General features: G+C 40.8%; 1 protein-coding gene across 1 annotated transcript; it reads left to right on the top strand.

The window, feature by feature from the left end:
- The first annotated feature begins 348 nt into the window (after window positions 1-348).
- On the top strand, window positions 349-15303 carry HRH4 (histamine receptor H4). The gene is made up of 3 exons (XM_019986458.2): window positions 349-682; window positions 8723-8886; window positions 13301-15303. The coding sequence occupies exons 1-3, from the start codon at window positions 430-432 to the stop codon at window positions 14099-14101; spliced, it is 1218 nt and encodes a 405-aa protein (XP_019842017.2). The 5' UTR covers window positions 349-429; the 3' UTR covers window positions 14102-15303.
- The last annotated feature ends 853 nt before the right edge of the window (window positions 15304-16156 follow it).

Raw genomic sequence — 16156 nt, 5'->3', positions numbered from 1 at the left:
ATATTTGTCCATTTTTTTTTCACTGTTTCAGCTGCGATGGTGAATTCAGCCCCTGATATTGTATCTTGGTCAGAAGGAGACATTTAACTGGATTTATATCTTCTCATTTGAGCCCAATTCCTTACCTATAGAGTGCATCAACTATATTTTATATAATATTGCTCTATTAGTGGGAAATAGATGAGTTACATCAAAATGTTTAAGATAAAACCTTTCACTGTCTTTGGAAACACTTCTTCAGTATCAGTTAAGAGGAAACTGTTACCACAAGTTTGCTTTTATCAAGAATCAGGAAGTACTATGAGATCAGCATTAGACTTTTAAAAAATGTTGTTATGTGTAGGAGACTATATATTTTAGGTATTCGACTGGAAAGACACTTGTCGGAATTGTCTTGCTGGCTTAGTTTGCTGTATTAAGTTTGATGTCATGTATACTCATGGCATAAATTCTTCTCATGTGATGCCATTTACTAATGACACAAATTCTTCTGCTGTGATGCCAGCTAGTAAAGACATATATTCTTTTTCAAACATTGCTTTAGCATTTTTAATGAGCTTACTAGCTTTTGCTATAATGCTAGGAAATGCTGTGGTCATTTTAGCTTTTGTGGTGGACAAAAATCTTAGACATCGAAGTAATTACTTTTTCCTTAACTTGGCCATTTCAGACTTCTTTGTTGGTAAGTTACATTTAAGATAATCTTTCTCTATTATAATTTATTTCTAAAAACATAAAACAAGCTTTTATTATTTCAAAGGACTGTATAAAATTGGGTACTATTAGAAATAAAAAGTTTAAGGATTTAAATTCAGGGGAGGCTGTATGGCACTATATGGGAATGATATATATATATATATATATATATATATGTAAATAAGGTTTATAGGGGAATTTTCCTCTAAAAACAGTTTCTTTTTATGGAATAAAAGTAAGTCCAGAATTGCTTTAATCTAAGAGTTATTTTTGTTTCTGGAGCTATTTTCCTTGCATGTTTAGGTTTATAAGTATTCCTTTTTCAGTAAGCATAGTTTCTTTAATATCACAGTGTTGAAGTTATAGGAAATGATGCATGTACTGGTAATTGGCACAATCAGAAAATAGGATGTTCAGGTCAAATAGTATAGTTGATATTATTTTATGATATGATACATCATAGCATGTTATAAAGTACACCCAACACTAACCTACTTTGTGTATGATATGGTATCATAGTGCTAAATAACTGTAAGATCATAGAAATCAAAGTAATCTTTCTTTGAAAATGTACACTTCATAATTTCTTACTGCCTGATGATCATTTTCCACAATCCTTGTAATAGTGAGTGTATAGTGAAAGTCACTCAGTTGTGTCCAACTTTTTGTGACCCCCATGGACTGTACAGTCCATGGAATTCTCCAGGCCAGATTACTGGAGTGGGTAGCCTTTCCCTTCTCCAGGGGATCTTTCCAACCCAGGGATTAAACCCAGGCCTCCCACATTGCAGGTGAATTCTTAACAAGCTGAGCCACCAGGGAAGCGCATATCCTTGTAATAATAAGTAAATATGCAGAAGTGTCTACTGCTGATATTGTTTTATAGGACCTCCTAGTTAATTTGTTATTGTGTATAGCTACATAAACACTTACAGTTATGTTAAAATGAAGCAAAACTAATAGAACAATTAAGTTTAGTGCCTGGAACGTAGTGATTGCTCAACTTGTGTTAGTCTTTTCACTCTGGATTTCTCTGTAGACAAATGTCAACTCAAACCAAGTTCACAAATGTTAGTAGAGTACCTACCATGTATAAGTACTGTTAAGTACCAAGTGCAATTAGATGATGATGAGAGATAGACAGGACTAGGTTAGTCTGTTTCTTTTTTAAGCCTTCAAAATAGTACAGTAGCTAAGAGAAGTTCAGAAATGACTAACAGGACACAGTGATGTGAGAACCCACAAAGAGCTACCAAGTGTTATAGGCACTCAGAGGCAGGGCGGCGGGTGGGGGAACACATTTTGTTAGGGGGTAGTGGCCTCCAAAATGAACTTAAGGGGATGGGAATAATTTCCATAGGCAGAGATGGGGAGGGCAGAGAATTCTAAGAATCAACAGCGATATGCTGATAGAAAATCATTGCGTATACCTTCCTAAGTGGGAGCTCCAGGCTGGCTTGTGTGCAAATGGGCTATATGAGAACAGCAAAGGGTGAAGATGAAATAGTTGGAATCTATACAATGAAGGCCTTTGAATACTAGTGTGAGTCTGGATTGGAGCTTATTCAGAAGGCAATGTGACATTTAACTGAGTGACTGGGTTGAAGCTTCACATTAGAGGCATCAGAAGAGATGTAGGAGGTGGGTGAAGCCGGAGCAGGGGGTGGCTTGGTTTCTGAGAATCCTGCAGTGACCTTGGCAGAAATCAGCAGTGAGGCTCTGAGCAAGGGTCAGTTCAGTCACTTAGTCATGTCCAACTCTTTGCAACCCCATGGAGTGCAGCATGCCAGGCTTTTCTGTCCATCACCAACTTCTGGAGCTTGCTCAAACACATGTACATTGAGTCAGTGATACCATCCAACCATCTCATCCACTGTTGTCCCCTTCTCCTCCTGCCTTCAGTCTTTCCCAGCATCAGGGTCTTCTCCCAGGAGTTAGTTCTTGCCATCAGGTGGCCAAAGTATTGGAGTTTCAGCATCAGTCCTTCCAATGAATATTCAGGGTTGATTTCCTTTAGGATTGATTGGTTTGATCTCCTTGCAGTCTAAGGGACTTACAAGAGCTTTCTCCAACACCGCAGTTCAAAAGCATCAATTCTTCGGCGCTCAGTTGTCTTTATAGTCCAACTCTCACATCCATACATGACTGCAGGAAAAACCGTAGCCTTGACTAGATGGAAATTTGTTGGCAAGGTGATGTTTCTGCTTTAAATAAAAAGCTGAGACATTACTTTGCCGACGAGGGTAAGAGTGGAAATAAGTTCAGGAGGCAGAGATGCAATGGGGGTGGGGTTGTCAGGCAGGAGAAAGATGTGTTATAGATTGAGTTCTGGGGACAAGAGAAGTATGACATTCCTCAGAGAAATAGGGAGCATTTGGGAAAGCAGTTTATGCTTCTGATATTGCAATGATAAAAGTTTTGGAGGAAACCTCTAGTTGGAAAGATTGACAGGAATCCAGGTATAAAAATGACAGGATCACAGAAAAAAGTGGAGAACTAATATAGAAGCATTAAAAACATGCAGCAGTCTTGTTTTTCTCCTCAGTTCTGCCCCTCCAGGTAACCAACACTAACAACTTGATATAGATCCTTCCACATCACTCTCTTTGCTCACATGTGCATGGTTGTGTCGGAGAAGGCAGTGGCACCCCACTCCAGTACTCTTGCCTGGCAAATCCCATGGACGGAGGAGCCTGGTAGGCTGCAGTCTATGGGGTAGCTAAGAGTCGGACGCGACTGATTGACTTCCCTTTCACTTTTCACTTTTATGCATTGGAGAAAGAAATGGCAACCCACTCCAGTGTTCTTGCCTGGAGAATCCCAGGGACGGGGGAGCCTGGTGGGCTTCTGCCTATAGGGTCACACACAGTCGGACATGACTGAAGTGACTTAGCAGCAGCAGCAGTATGGGTGTGTGTGCTCAGTTACTCAGTCATGTCTGACCCTTTGTGACCCCGTGGACTGTAGCCTGCTAGACTCCTCTGTTCCATGGGATTTTTCCAGGCAAGAATACTGGAGTAGGTTTCCATTTTCTTCTCCAGGGTTTCTTCCTGACCCAGGGATCGAACCCAAGTCTCCTGCTGCCGAGCCACCAGGGAAGCCCTTTATGCTCACATAAACAGATAAAGTAAAAGTGAAGTCACTCAGTTGCGTCCGACCCTTTGTGACCCCATGGACTGTAGCCTACCAGGCTTCTCCCTCCATGGGATTTTCCAGGCAAGAGTACTGGAGTGGGTTGCCATTTCGTTATCCAGGGGATCTTTCTGACCCAGGGATCGAACCCAGGTCTCCTGCGTTGTAGGCAGATGCTTTACCCTCTGAGCCACCAGGGAAGCCCACACAGATAAATACACGAGTACATTTATGTGAACAGAGAATATTCTATTATGAATATATGTATCCCCCTCCTTCTTCACAAAGCTGTACAACTTTTAGATGATACTCAACATTTAAAATGGATGATGTATTTTGACTATTCCAAAGGAAGTAAAGACTTGTATACCTCATGGTCAGAAGGGATGGGGTAAAAATATATCCAAGGGAGAGAGACTGAGGCCTGAAGCTTTTGAATGAAGATGGTTCTAGACAAGAACAGAATGCCTCTGTATAAGGCCCAGGGTCAGCATCATGGCAGGCCCACCATCGTGGTCTTGAGCATCACAATCTGTGGTTCCTCTTTGAGAAATGTCCCTGCAGATGTGATGATTCAGCAGTCCTGGTGGTCCTCCTCTATCGTCAGGTGGATGGGAAAAGAAATGGCTTTGCTCCTGATGAGAGCAGTTGGACACGGGCCAGAATCTCATTTAATCAGCCAGTCTCATCCTTCACATTTTCCCTGCCACCTGCCAGCTTCATGCAGAGGTCCACTGATGTAATGCAATATTTACCATGACAGCGCAGGGCTTGGCAGAGTCTTCGAGAGCATTTCGTAACTAGATTTGAGCTTTGTGTCAATGCTCTTCTTTCTCCTTTGCCATGCTCGAAGTGTGTCTTTTTAGCTCTGAGCCTATAAGACCTCACGGTGGTGGGGGTGATGGGCCAAGATGGGCCTTGTAAGAGACTTTCTGTAGCTGTAAGATGGAAGTTCTTAACATTTAGGGTCACGAGACCCAGAGCTCACATCCACGCGGCGATGCCAGTGCAGGTCAGAGCGTCGCGTGCTCCGTACGGTGGGCTTTCTGGCTGAATGGCCTCTTGTCACAGGTTTTTGAACTGGCCTCCTGTAGAAGCAATTTCTTAAAATTTGTGCTACCTGAGCAGCTTCCTAGGCTGAATTTAGTTGAAAAGGAAAGATTTATTGAGGAAAAATTCCAGTATCAGGTGCATTAACATATCTCACCTATATATTACTCCAGAAAAATATTTATATCTATAGTGATACCTATAAAATTGTTATCACATGACCAATGCTTCCATCTATGGGTACCTTTTTCATATCTACATTTGTGTGGGTATGTATGGCCTACATAAGCACATGATGGATGACCCAGACAGGATCTTCAAGGGCAAAAGGTTGTTGTTGATGACAGAGTCTGAACCACATTTTCAGGATGGCAAAGTGTATCTTTAGTACAAATATAACTCAGAAGTATTGTGAGTTCAGTTCCAGACTGCTGCAATAAAGCAAAAATCAAAATAGGAGTCACATGAATTTTTTGGTTTCTCAGTGCATGTAAAAGGTATAGCTGCAGTCTACTAAGTGTGCAATAACATTATGTCTAAAAAAACAATTTACACACCTTAATTTAAAAATATTCTATGGTGAAAAATGCTAACCATTTTCCAAGCCTTAACAGAGTCATAATCTTTTTGCTCATGGGAAGGTCTTGCCATGATGTTGATGGATGCTGACTGCTCAGGGTGGTGGATGCTGAAAGCTGGGGTGCCTGTGGCAATTTCCTAAAATGAGACAACACTGAAATTTGCCACATCCATTGGCTCTTCCTTTCACTTGAATACTTACAGGTCATTCTAGGGTTATTAATCGGCTTAATTGCAATGTTGTTATGTCTCATGGAATAGGGAAACCCAAGGAGACAAGGAAATGGCAGGCTGGTGAAGTAGTCAGAACACACACAACATTTATGAAGTTCACTGGATTATGTGGGCAAAGTTCATGGAGCGCCAAAACAATTAAAACAGTAACGTCAAAGATCACCACAACAAATATAATAATAAAAAAATAAAAATATTGTGAGGAGTAGCAAATGTGACACACAGATACGCAAAGGAAGCAAATGCTATTGGAAGAAATACCGCTGACAGACTTTGCTCGCTGCAGGGTTGCCATGAACCTTCCATTCCTAATAAATGCAGTATCCGTGAAGTGCAATAAAGCGAAGCACAAGAGTGAAGTGCGCTGGTACCTTGACTCTTCTCTACCCTCTGTGTTAGTCAGCTCGGGCTGCCCCAGCGGAATAACCACAGTCTGAGTGACTTTATAGCAGTTCACTTTCTCAGAGCTCTGGAGGCTAGGACAAACCAGGTGCCAGCTGATTTGGGGCCTGCTGAGGGCTCTCCTCCTGGCCTGTAGATGGCTGCCATCTTGCTTCATCCTCATCCAGCCTTGAGAGACAGCGAGCAAGCGAGCTTCCTGGTGTTTCTTCTTCTAAGGACACTAAGCCTGTTGGATTAGGGCTCTACCCTTACAACCTAATTTAACTTTAATTACCTCCTTATAGGCCCTATCACTCTGGGGAATCGGGCTTCAGCATGTGAATTTTGGGGGAGGGTGACACATTCAGTCCATAATACCCTCAATACAATCACTGTTATCCACACATTACTCTGTTGGCCCAAAGAATTCACTAGGGCTTTCAGCTTCCCCTCTACCTTTTGACTGTCATTTTCTCATGGAAGATGCAGTTGTTTTTTTTTTAAGTTTATTTTTAATTGGAGGATAATTGCTTTACAATATTGTGTTGAAGACCCAGGTTCGATCCCTGGGTCAGGAAGATCCTCTGGAGAAGGAAATGGCAACCCACTCCAGTACTCTTGCCTGGAAAATCCCATGGACGGAGGAGTGTGGTAGGCTACAGTCCATGGGGTAGCAAAGAGTCGGACACGACTGAGTGACTTCACTTTCACTTTTCTGCCATATATCAATATGAATCAGTCATAGTTATACATATGTTCCCTCCGCTTGAATCTCCCTCCCACTTCCCACAAGATGCAGCTTCTTAACTGGCTTCTGAAAGAAGGGGCTATTCAGGATTGACAGCAATTTTTAATGAAACTAGACTTCCCCGTTTTTATCTATTCATTCATCTGATACTAATTTATTTTGAACCAGGCACCCTTTTAGGTGCTGGGGATATATCAGGCAAAATACAGTAAAAAAAAAAAAAAAAAAGATCCCTGCCCTCATGGTGCTTGTATTTTTTCTGGGAACATGGGTGGTGAGACAGACAATAAACGATATAAATAAATAAATAAAATTACACAACATTTTAGAGGTTGATCATTTGCTATTGAGAAAAACATAGGGAGGAGGAAGTATGTTAGAGGTAGAGGTTATAGTGTAAACTTCAGGGTTAGGGCTCACTGAGGAAGATTCATTTGAGTAAACAGAAGGAGGCTTCGTAGAGGGAAGTGTGCTGCATACTAGGATACCTATGCAAGGATCTGAGAGTGTGGGTGTGGGTCTGGGTGTGGGTGTGGTGAATTTGAGGTCAGATAGGGTGAAGAGATATCACTGCCATCAAAGGTCCATGCTGTCAAAGCTCTGTTTTTTCCGATAGTCATGTATGGATGTGAGACCATACATGGATGTGAGTCATGTATGTTGGATCATGAACTGAGTGCCAAAGAACTGATGCTTTTGAATTGTGGTGTTGGGAAGACTTTTGAGAGTCTCTGGGACCGCAAGAAGATCAAACCACTCAATACTAAAGAAAATCAACCCTGAATATTCACTGGAAGGGCTGATGCTGAAGCCGAAGCTCCAATACTTTGGCCACCTGATGTGAACAGCCAACTCTTTGAAAAGACCCTGATGCTGGGGAAGATGGAAGGGGGCAGCAGAGGATGAGACAGCTAGATAGCATCACTGACTCAATGGACACGAATTTAAGCAAACTCTGGGAGATGGTGGAGGATACAGGAGCCTGATTTACTACAGTTTATGGGGTTGCAAAGAGTCAGACATGACTTAGTGACTGAACAATAACAAGGGTGAAGAGGAGTGAGCCAGGAGTGGAGGAGTAGCAGAGGGTTTTTTCTCTCACACTGTCCCTGCCTTACAGAGTTTCTATGACAGTTAGATGAGATGATATATGTAATGCACACAGGACAGTGTCTGGCATATGGTAACTGTACAATACCTATTAGCTGCTATTAATTTATTTGAGTTACATGTGTGAGCCATTAGTCAACTCTAGATGTTGTGAAAAATACAAAGGTTGACTTTCAACACGGTCCCAATCTTAACACGTGACAATGTTATAAAGTAGGATGTGTCTGTACACAAGAGAGGGAGAGATGACTGAGGTGCCAGGAGAGGGCAGGTGGCAAAGGGTCACTTCTACCTAGGAAGTTCCAATAAAGATGATAAGAAAGAGATCATTTTTTTTTTACACTAAGTGAAGAATGAGAAGGAGTTAAATAGACTTCTCTGTAAAAGAGAGATCTTCAAGCAAGAAGAACGTTCTTGGCAAAAGCAAAAAGATGTGGCAATGTGAGATGTGTTTAGGGGAAGGGCGGCCCATCCTGTCTAGGTCGGATCATGAACACAAAAGACGATGGGTGCTGTGTATGGCTGGAAATACATGTTGGGACCTGAACTTAATTTGGAAAGTAACAAGGAGCCATTGAAGGTATGATGTTTGTGACAGCTATTTTTAAAATGGTATTTACAGAACGTGTAGGAAATCAGTCCTGAATTTGCTGATGAAATACCATGAATTTCTAAATTATGATCAAGCAGTTTTTGGTCATTTCAGATAGTTCATTGTGTCATGTTTGCGTCTCTTCGTATTCATTGATACGTGCTATATTTGTTAATCTTCATTTTTTTCCGCCCATGCAGGTATGATCTCCATTCCTTTATTCATCCCTCACAAGCTCTTCAACTGGGAGTTTGAAAATAACATTTGTGTCTTTTGGCTCACTACTGACTATCTTTTGTGTACAGCATCTGTGTATAACATCGTACTCATCAGCTTTGATCGATATCAGTCAGTCTCCAATGCTGTAAGTCAAAACATTAATTTATCCTGCTTAGAAGATTATATATTTGTGAGTTTTATAAATTTTGGGTCCCTAAGCAAAAATTTTTGTTTGTTTGTTTAATTGACCAACCTTAGAGAAGCCTGATTACCCTTTCGTTGGCACTAAGTTCTCATTGGCTGTTAGTGAACACTTCCTGTGTGTTTGGTTAAGTCACTCCCCTGCGTCCAATGAAAATGGGAAAATGTCCAACAGAATCCAAGGCAAGGTGTAAGAAGTGGTAAACTGAGTCTGTAGTAGGTTGGATATGCATGAATCTCATAGGAGGTTTATCTGTTCAACTCCTAAGAAAACTTGAGACCTGAATGTTTTCTTCAGGATTGAACTTGGTGGGCAGGTAGAAAGACTCCCAGACTTCTGAATGTCATGAAGAAATTAATTTTGAATGACCAAAGGAAAAAACAGTGTGCAGGGAAGCCACAGGTTGTAACAGTGGAACTAACCAGTGCCAGTTTAGGACCCATGCCAAGCAAGTCTGAACTAACCAAGATCTGGAATAGTCTCATCAATTAGTTCATGACAGTTCTTAAGCAAGCTAAATTTATCAGCAACAAAGGAGAGAATAAGATTGATGTTAGTAAGGATGAGGGATGGGAGGAGGCCACAGAAATAATGGGACAGTGATCTGAAGAGTCTGAGACCTTGATGGGAAACTTCCTTCACTCCTGAGTCCCAGGGACCTAAATGTATGGGGAATGATTGTGTGACAGGGATTTTATTAAGGACTGGGATACAGAACTGAATCTGCAGAGTCTTTTTTTTTTTTTTTGAGGAACATAACAGTCTAATGTGGAAATGGATCCATAAACAAAGGGACTAAGTGTGGTGCTGGAGGCATTGAGAGGCCAGGGACAGCTCTGTCCTGGGAGAGCTGTGCATCTTGGAGGCAGACAGGATTGGGAGGGTGCATTGGATAAAGATAGGATAAAATGCCATTACAAAGAGATTCCAAAATGCTGAGACTCAGACTGTAAGGCAGAAGTTAATTTTTCTCATAGAACAGTTCAGGAAGATTAGAAGGCTCTGCTCCAGGAGCCCACCCAGGGACCCAGGCTCTGTACTCTCTAGAGCAGGCACTTATGGCATCTGTTGCAATTGCTTAAATAAAACTTTATCATCCAAATAGTTGCTGGGCCACACGTGCTCCATGATCAGTGGTTTGCTGACCCCCATCCTAAGTCATTAACCTCCTTGGCATGCTCAAAGTCAAGTTGTTGTCACTTCAGGTTTCAGAAAAGAAGAGCAGAAGGCAGAAGTCCAGGGCAAAGGATTTTCTTTTAACCAAGTAGTGCAGAGTCACACAATCATTTACACTCACCTTTCACTGGTGAAATGTAGTCACATGGCCTTACCTTATTGTACGGGAAGCCGGGAAGTGTGTTCTCTAGCTGAGCTGCCATATGGCAAGGAAGTAGAGAATGGGATGTGGTGGGACAGCCAGACACTTGACATTGAGTACGTCACTGGCACCAGAGTGCACGGCAGTTTGTCCTGGACAAACTCTGGAGAGAGTACAGATCAATTCGGATTAGCAATCCAGAAGCCTGTAATCTCACATTTTTCAAACTACAGATAGTAACTCATTATTGAGTCATGAAGTCAGTTCAGTGGCCTGTTACGTCACTTTTTCTTAGAATGAAAAAACATGCAAAGAAGTAGAACAGAACTTACAAATTAGAGTAAATCAGAGTACCCTGTGTATAATAAAGCTAAGAACTGTTTTATGAATACTTCTGTCAGTATCCTTGATTAGGGTTTAAAATGCATTTCTTACTTTAGGTTACAGTCAAAATGTTTGAAAAGCAGTGCTCTAGTTAATTATCTTCCCCATTTGTACTTTTAACATTTCCTTTCCTTCTGGGTTTTCTTTTTAATCTCAACTGAGTGTTCCTAGTTAGTGTTCACTGGGACATTTATTCACTGCAGGCTCAAGCTCTTGAGTGAACCTAAGGTTTGTGTAAAGGAAAGGGGCGGCTTTCCCAGTTAGAAAAAAGGCCTAGACATTACAGAGTTGAGGAGTGATGTCCAGAGAGAAAAGTGGATGGGTTTATTCCTTGGTCTTGCCCTGAGAAATTCCTTGACAATGTGGGCTGTAAACTTGGTGAGGGCCAGGTCAGCTGGATCCGGGTCCCTAGGACACGGCAGAGACAAGTGTAACAGGTGCTAAAGGCAGCGGTGTGTGAATGCTCATGGGGATGCTCAGGCAGCACCAGCACCTCTGTTGGCTGAGTTCCAACACAGCTGTAGGAAGCCAGAAGGAAACCTTCAAAGACCACAGGAGCTCATAGGAAGTGATCATGGGGAACAGAGCCCTTGCTGTAGCTAAAAGTCGAGAAGACAATGTAACAGGTCAGGGTGACAGGCGGGGCTTGAGAAATGGAAATCTGACAATAACCGGGGAAAGGAAGGCTTGGTGCAAATGGCCATGCCTGACAAGCACTTAGAATGGCCCTGCAATCCCATCTCATTATTAACACCAGCACGTTCCAGGGGCTGCTCTGCCTCACAAAAGAAACCTGACTGACAGAATGTTTGGATGTCTTATGGAAGTGGGGGAGGAAGCAGGGTAAGAGGAGACATCATGAATAATGGACATATTCTGTAAAAGTGAGAAGTGGGCCACGGATGAATTTCAGGGAGGCATGGGCCCGGATTCAAGCAATTTTGAACTGTCATCTGTCTAAAATGCTACTCAGAGACGAGGGAAGAGATTGGCATCATCATCTCAATTCCCTTGGATGTCTGTTACCCATTTGACCTTATACATAACAGAAAAGAGATCACTTTTCAGCGTATTGTACCATATCATTACGAAGGCTGAACAAAGCAATTAAAAAACTAAATGCAGTTTTATGACCATCTGGGTATTGTTACTATCTTCATAATCATTAGACTTAAGTGCAAGTATTAATTAGTGGTATGAGAAGCAGAAGGCAAAAAGATGTACTGTACATGGGAGCTTGTGGTTAGCACCATATACATTTTAGGTTAGCCTCAGAATTACCAGTAATTTGGAAAAAGGGTAACAAAAAGAGAAAAAAAAACCCACTTCCTTGATTTTTTTTAAAAAAGTAACTTAAAAAATTTAAACAAACCTCCTTTTACTCTAGCCCGTTGGTGAGCCCTCCTCAGCACATACAAGCCATTAAAGAAAGACAGTGCTTGGCACTGTTATACCCTTTTAATAAAAATGAGAACATACTTCAGGACAAGACTTAAAAACTCAGAGAAAATGGTACTTGAAAGATGGTGAAAAGGGAAGTGTGTCCCCACGTCATGGGTAAATCATTTCCTTTTCCTCGAGTATAAGCAGAGAAACATGGAACGTGGTTGGAAGAAATCTTACTGATCTGAAAGGGGTTTGGAGAGATTGTCTGCTCCAAGTCCCCTTAGAAAAGTCTTGGGTCACATGGTTACCCCTCATATGGGTAGTTGGCATCTTAGATTTCTTATAGAAGATACTCTTCAAGATTTGAGAATCTATCAAAGGTCCTGGGATCTGAGAGCAACGCTCCCCCACAGAATCTCATCTTTCCTTATAGAAGCCTGTCCCTGTGCTCAAATGGGCTTAGAATATTCTTCACTCCTAAAAAAGACCGTGGCACTCACCACAGCCACGTCTCCCCAAGTGGCTGGCCACCGTTGCTTCAGTACCATTTTTGCTGGGTGGATTCGTTTGTAGAAAGAAATGTTAGGTTCTGCTCAGTAACACTGTAGTCTCTTCCTACAGCCGATTTAACTCTCTTTCTTTTTGTGCATCATCTTATGAGAGGAAGGTAAGAGTTCTTTCCTTTTTGACCCCACCTTGAAGGCTCAGCATAAACTGCAGAATAGATTCTGTCTTTCAAACTTTTTTTACTATGACTTCAGTGACAAATGCATTTTACACTGTGATTCGGTATGCACATTTCTCTCTCTCTTATGTATATTTATTAATGCTTTCCCAAAGCAAAAGTTTCATCAAACAATACACATCCTTATGATGTGTGATACATTCTGACATTGATTATCCCAATTTGTTAAAAATGCTGCTCACGACCCAGCTGGCAGGTTAAAAACACTGTGAGCATGTTCAGTTGGTCTCAGTTAACAGTTCAGATTAGTGTCTGTGGACTAGGAAAAACTGTGTTCTTCTTTTAGATATTAACCTTGACATTTTCCATAGCGTCAGACGTTTAACCTTAAACTGTTAAGAAAGTCTACATCTCGGCCCAGGGTTCACCAAAACGAAACCCTCTGCCCTGGCCCAATCACGTTACCCAGATTCAGTGACCAGCTCCACTGCGCACATCACGGAAACTCCTGAGGGCTGACAGTATGCTTTGTGCAATCAACATGTACTCATTGTATTAAAAATCATTTATTTGGTTTCTTTTAGGTGTCTTACAGAGCTCGACATACTGGGACCTTGAAGACTGTGACTCTGATGGTGGCCGTCTGGGTGGCGGCCTTCTTAGTGCATGGGCCAATACTAGTTTCAGAGGTTAGGAAGGAATTGCGGGGGGATTGCAAACCTGAATTCCTTAAAAAGAAGCATATCCTTGCCCTCACATTAGTCTTCGAATTCCTGATCCCAGTCTTGCTAGTGGCTTATTTCAACATGTATATTTACTGGAGCCTATGGAAGCGCAGTCATCTCAGTAGGGGGCATTCTGGATTCATTTCTGCCCCTTCCATTAGCAGCGGACGCTCATTCAGGAATGGACTGTTTTCGAGGCCATCTCTTTCCAACCTGGAGGAATCAGCAGCATCCCTTCGTTCTGAGAAATCAGGAAGGAAGAGCAGCCTCTTTTCTTCCTTAAGAACCCAGGTGAATAGTTTAACCGCTTCCAAAACGAGCTCTCTCTCCCATTCGGATTCCCTAGTTCTTCACCAAAGGGAACATCTTGAGCTGCGCAGAGGCAAGAAACTAGCCAAGTCACTGGCCATTCTCTTGGGTGTTTTTGCTGTTTGCTGGGCTCCCTACTCTCTGTTCACAATTATTCATTCATGTCATGGCACACTCTCAGATTTCTTAAACCCTGTGTACGAGTTCACATTTTGGCTTCAGTGGTTCAATTCCTTTGTCAATCCTTTTTTGTATCCCCTGTGTCACAAGCGTTTTCAGAAGGCCTTCTTGAAATTATTTCGTGTGAAAAAGCAGTCCATATCATCACACAATCGGTCAACATCTTCTTAAAGATAATCATTTTGCTTATGTAAATTTCAGTCTTGCTCTCACATAAATGAGTCTGGCTTTCATCTTGCCATTTCCACTCTACTGAAAAAGTCCATAAAATTGTAACACTTGAAAACTTAAACAAACAAATAAAAAACGCCTGGAACCTACAAGTCAGTGGAAAATTATTCTGGTGAATAACAACAGCATCATTAGAAACTGACAATAATATTTTTGTAAACTCAGAGCCACAAAAGCACTATATTTTTCTTAGTCATCACCTCTTCTTTGTCTTTTAGATCTTAAGATAATTTTGATTGTGAAATTCAAAAATTTTGGTTTTCTTTCTAAATGTTCAGTGTTGCTACAGTCTTAACTGAATTTCCATTTTTATTTTACAGTGATGAAAACTCATCACATTTAAAGATCATTCCCTAAAGCATACAGTAGGAAAAATAGCTCTTTAGCCCTTTGTCCTGGGGGTGGGTAACTCTGTTATGGTCACTGGGCAGTTGAATTAGGGTTTGAGTTGGCAGAACAGGAGGTGAGAGTGCTCAGATGAAAGAGCAGAGGGCATATATACTTCCGGACTCTACATTTCTGATCCGAGAAAAGAAGGAAGTGTGGGATGATGGGGGAAAGAGGAGGTCACTGCAGCTCTTGAAGGTTCTCAATGAAGTTATCTTGGAGTCCCTGGCAATCATAGGATGACAGGGTGAGGGATAGGTAATGGGTTGAAAGGATGGCTTTCCCGTTTCCTTCCTGCCCCCTTGTCCTAACTTGCACATCAGCTAAAACTTCTCCATGAGAAAATAGGAAAGAATGAGAAAGACTAAGAGATCCAAAAGGACTATAAGATTAAACCTGATGTATCTCGTATAACATTCACAGAACTAGTATGTGTCAATCATTATGAATCAAATACATTTCTGTCTTTGATGTTTTAACTCATGTGCTCAATATTTTATATTGCAGTGCTTGGAGTGATTCCTTTACTATGCAGTTAATGTAGGTTATACCTAACTGATGAGTTGCATTTTATTAGTCTGGTGACATTTTGTTCTTTTTGTCATTATTAATTTTTTTATAGTGTTCTTTACCTGTCTTTGTCATAACATTTCATTGTGATTTCATAGTTAATCTCTTCAGTAACATTTTATAAGTATTTCTTCTACAGTTTCTTAGAATTCTTATAATACAGATTAGTCATTTTCATATCTTAGATCTTTTAAACTTTTGATTCATCTAAAACATTAAAATATGAAAATCTTTGAAGTATATCATAAATGCTTAGAAATGCACATGGTTTTTTATATACACTTACACATTAACATTAGTTTCAAAACAGGAAATACATGTTCAATATTCAATCATAATTGAAAAATTTGAGAAATAAACCGTTATAAACACATAAGTTTTTACAATGCTGTAGCTTGTTAGTTTTAACATTTGTAAATCAGTAGTTGTGGATTTCATCTCGTTACTGGAGGTCTGAATGATCGTTGAATGGAGTGGCCCCATGAAAACTTTTTCCAGTTGAACCTTAGAGGAAACATGCCTAAATAGTCATATGTATTTTCTATAGTCAGAAAACGTAAAATGTATTGTATTTCATTCAATCCAAGATGCTGTCCATCTAAGACATACCATCTTACATTATAAAAGAGAAAGTGCTATGAAACAAGGTTTAAAAGAATCACACTTATAAGGAAGTCCTATTCTAATTTCAGAATTGTTGAAAAGTGAGAAATGTATGTTTCAGAAGTGATGAAATGTGAGCCAGGTATGAGAAATGAACAGAACAGGGCTAATCTTCTATGAAGTGAGACTCTGAATAAAATACTTTGATGGTACATTCAGGTATTCATGAAACAAATGTGAATTAGGAGTCTATCACATATTAGCTACTTACTATAAAGATGACTGTGAAGCTTGACATAAGATTTAGATTCCCTGGGGCAGAAATATTATTGGGTTGGCCAAAAAGTTTGTTTGAGTTTTATCATAAGATCTTACAGAAAAGCCCAAATAATTTTTTTTGCCAACCCAATACATTGGGATTCTCTTAGTACAGTC

The sequence above is a fragment of the Bos indicus genome, chromosome 24 (assembly GCF_029378745.1).
Source record: "Bos indicus isolate NIAB-ARS_2022 breed Sahiwal x Tharparkar chromosome 24, NIAB-ARS_B.indTharparkar_mat_pri_1.0, whole genome shotgun sequence".
Classification (NCBI taxonomy): Eukaryota; Metazoa; Chordata; class Mammalia; order Artiodactyla; family Bovidae; genus Bos; species Bos indicus.
The sequence above is the reverse complement of the archived record's forward strand: the minus strand, read 5'-3'. Positions and strand labels throughout refer to the sequence as shown.

Excerpts from the sequence above, each read along its gene's own strand:
- HRH4 (XM_019986458.2), top strand. The coding sequence starts at position 430 with ATGTATACTCATGGCATAAATTCTTCTCATGTGATGCCATTTACTAAT. Across the intron at positions 683-8,722 it reads CATTTCAGACTTCTTTGTTG|GTATGATCTCCATTCCTTTA; the intron begins GTAAGTTACATT and ends CCGCCCATGCAG. Across the intron at positions 8,887-13,300 it reads ATCAGTCAGTCTCCAATGCT|GTGTCTTACAGAGCTCGACA; the intron begins GTAAGTCAAAAC and ends GGTTTCTTTTAG.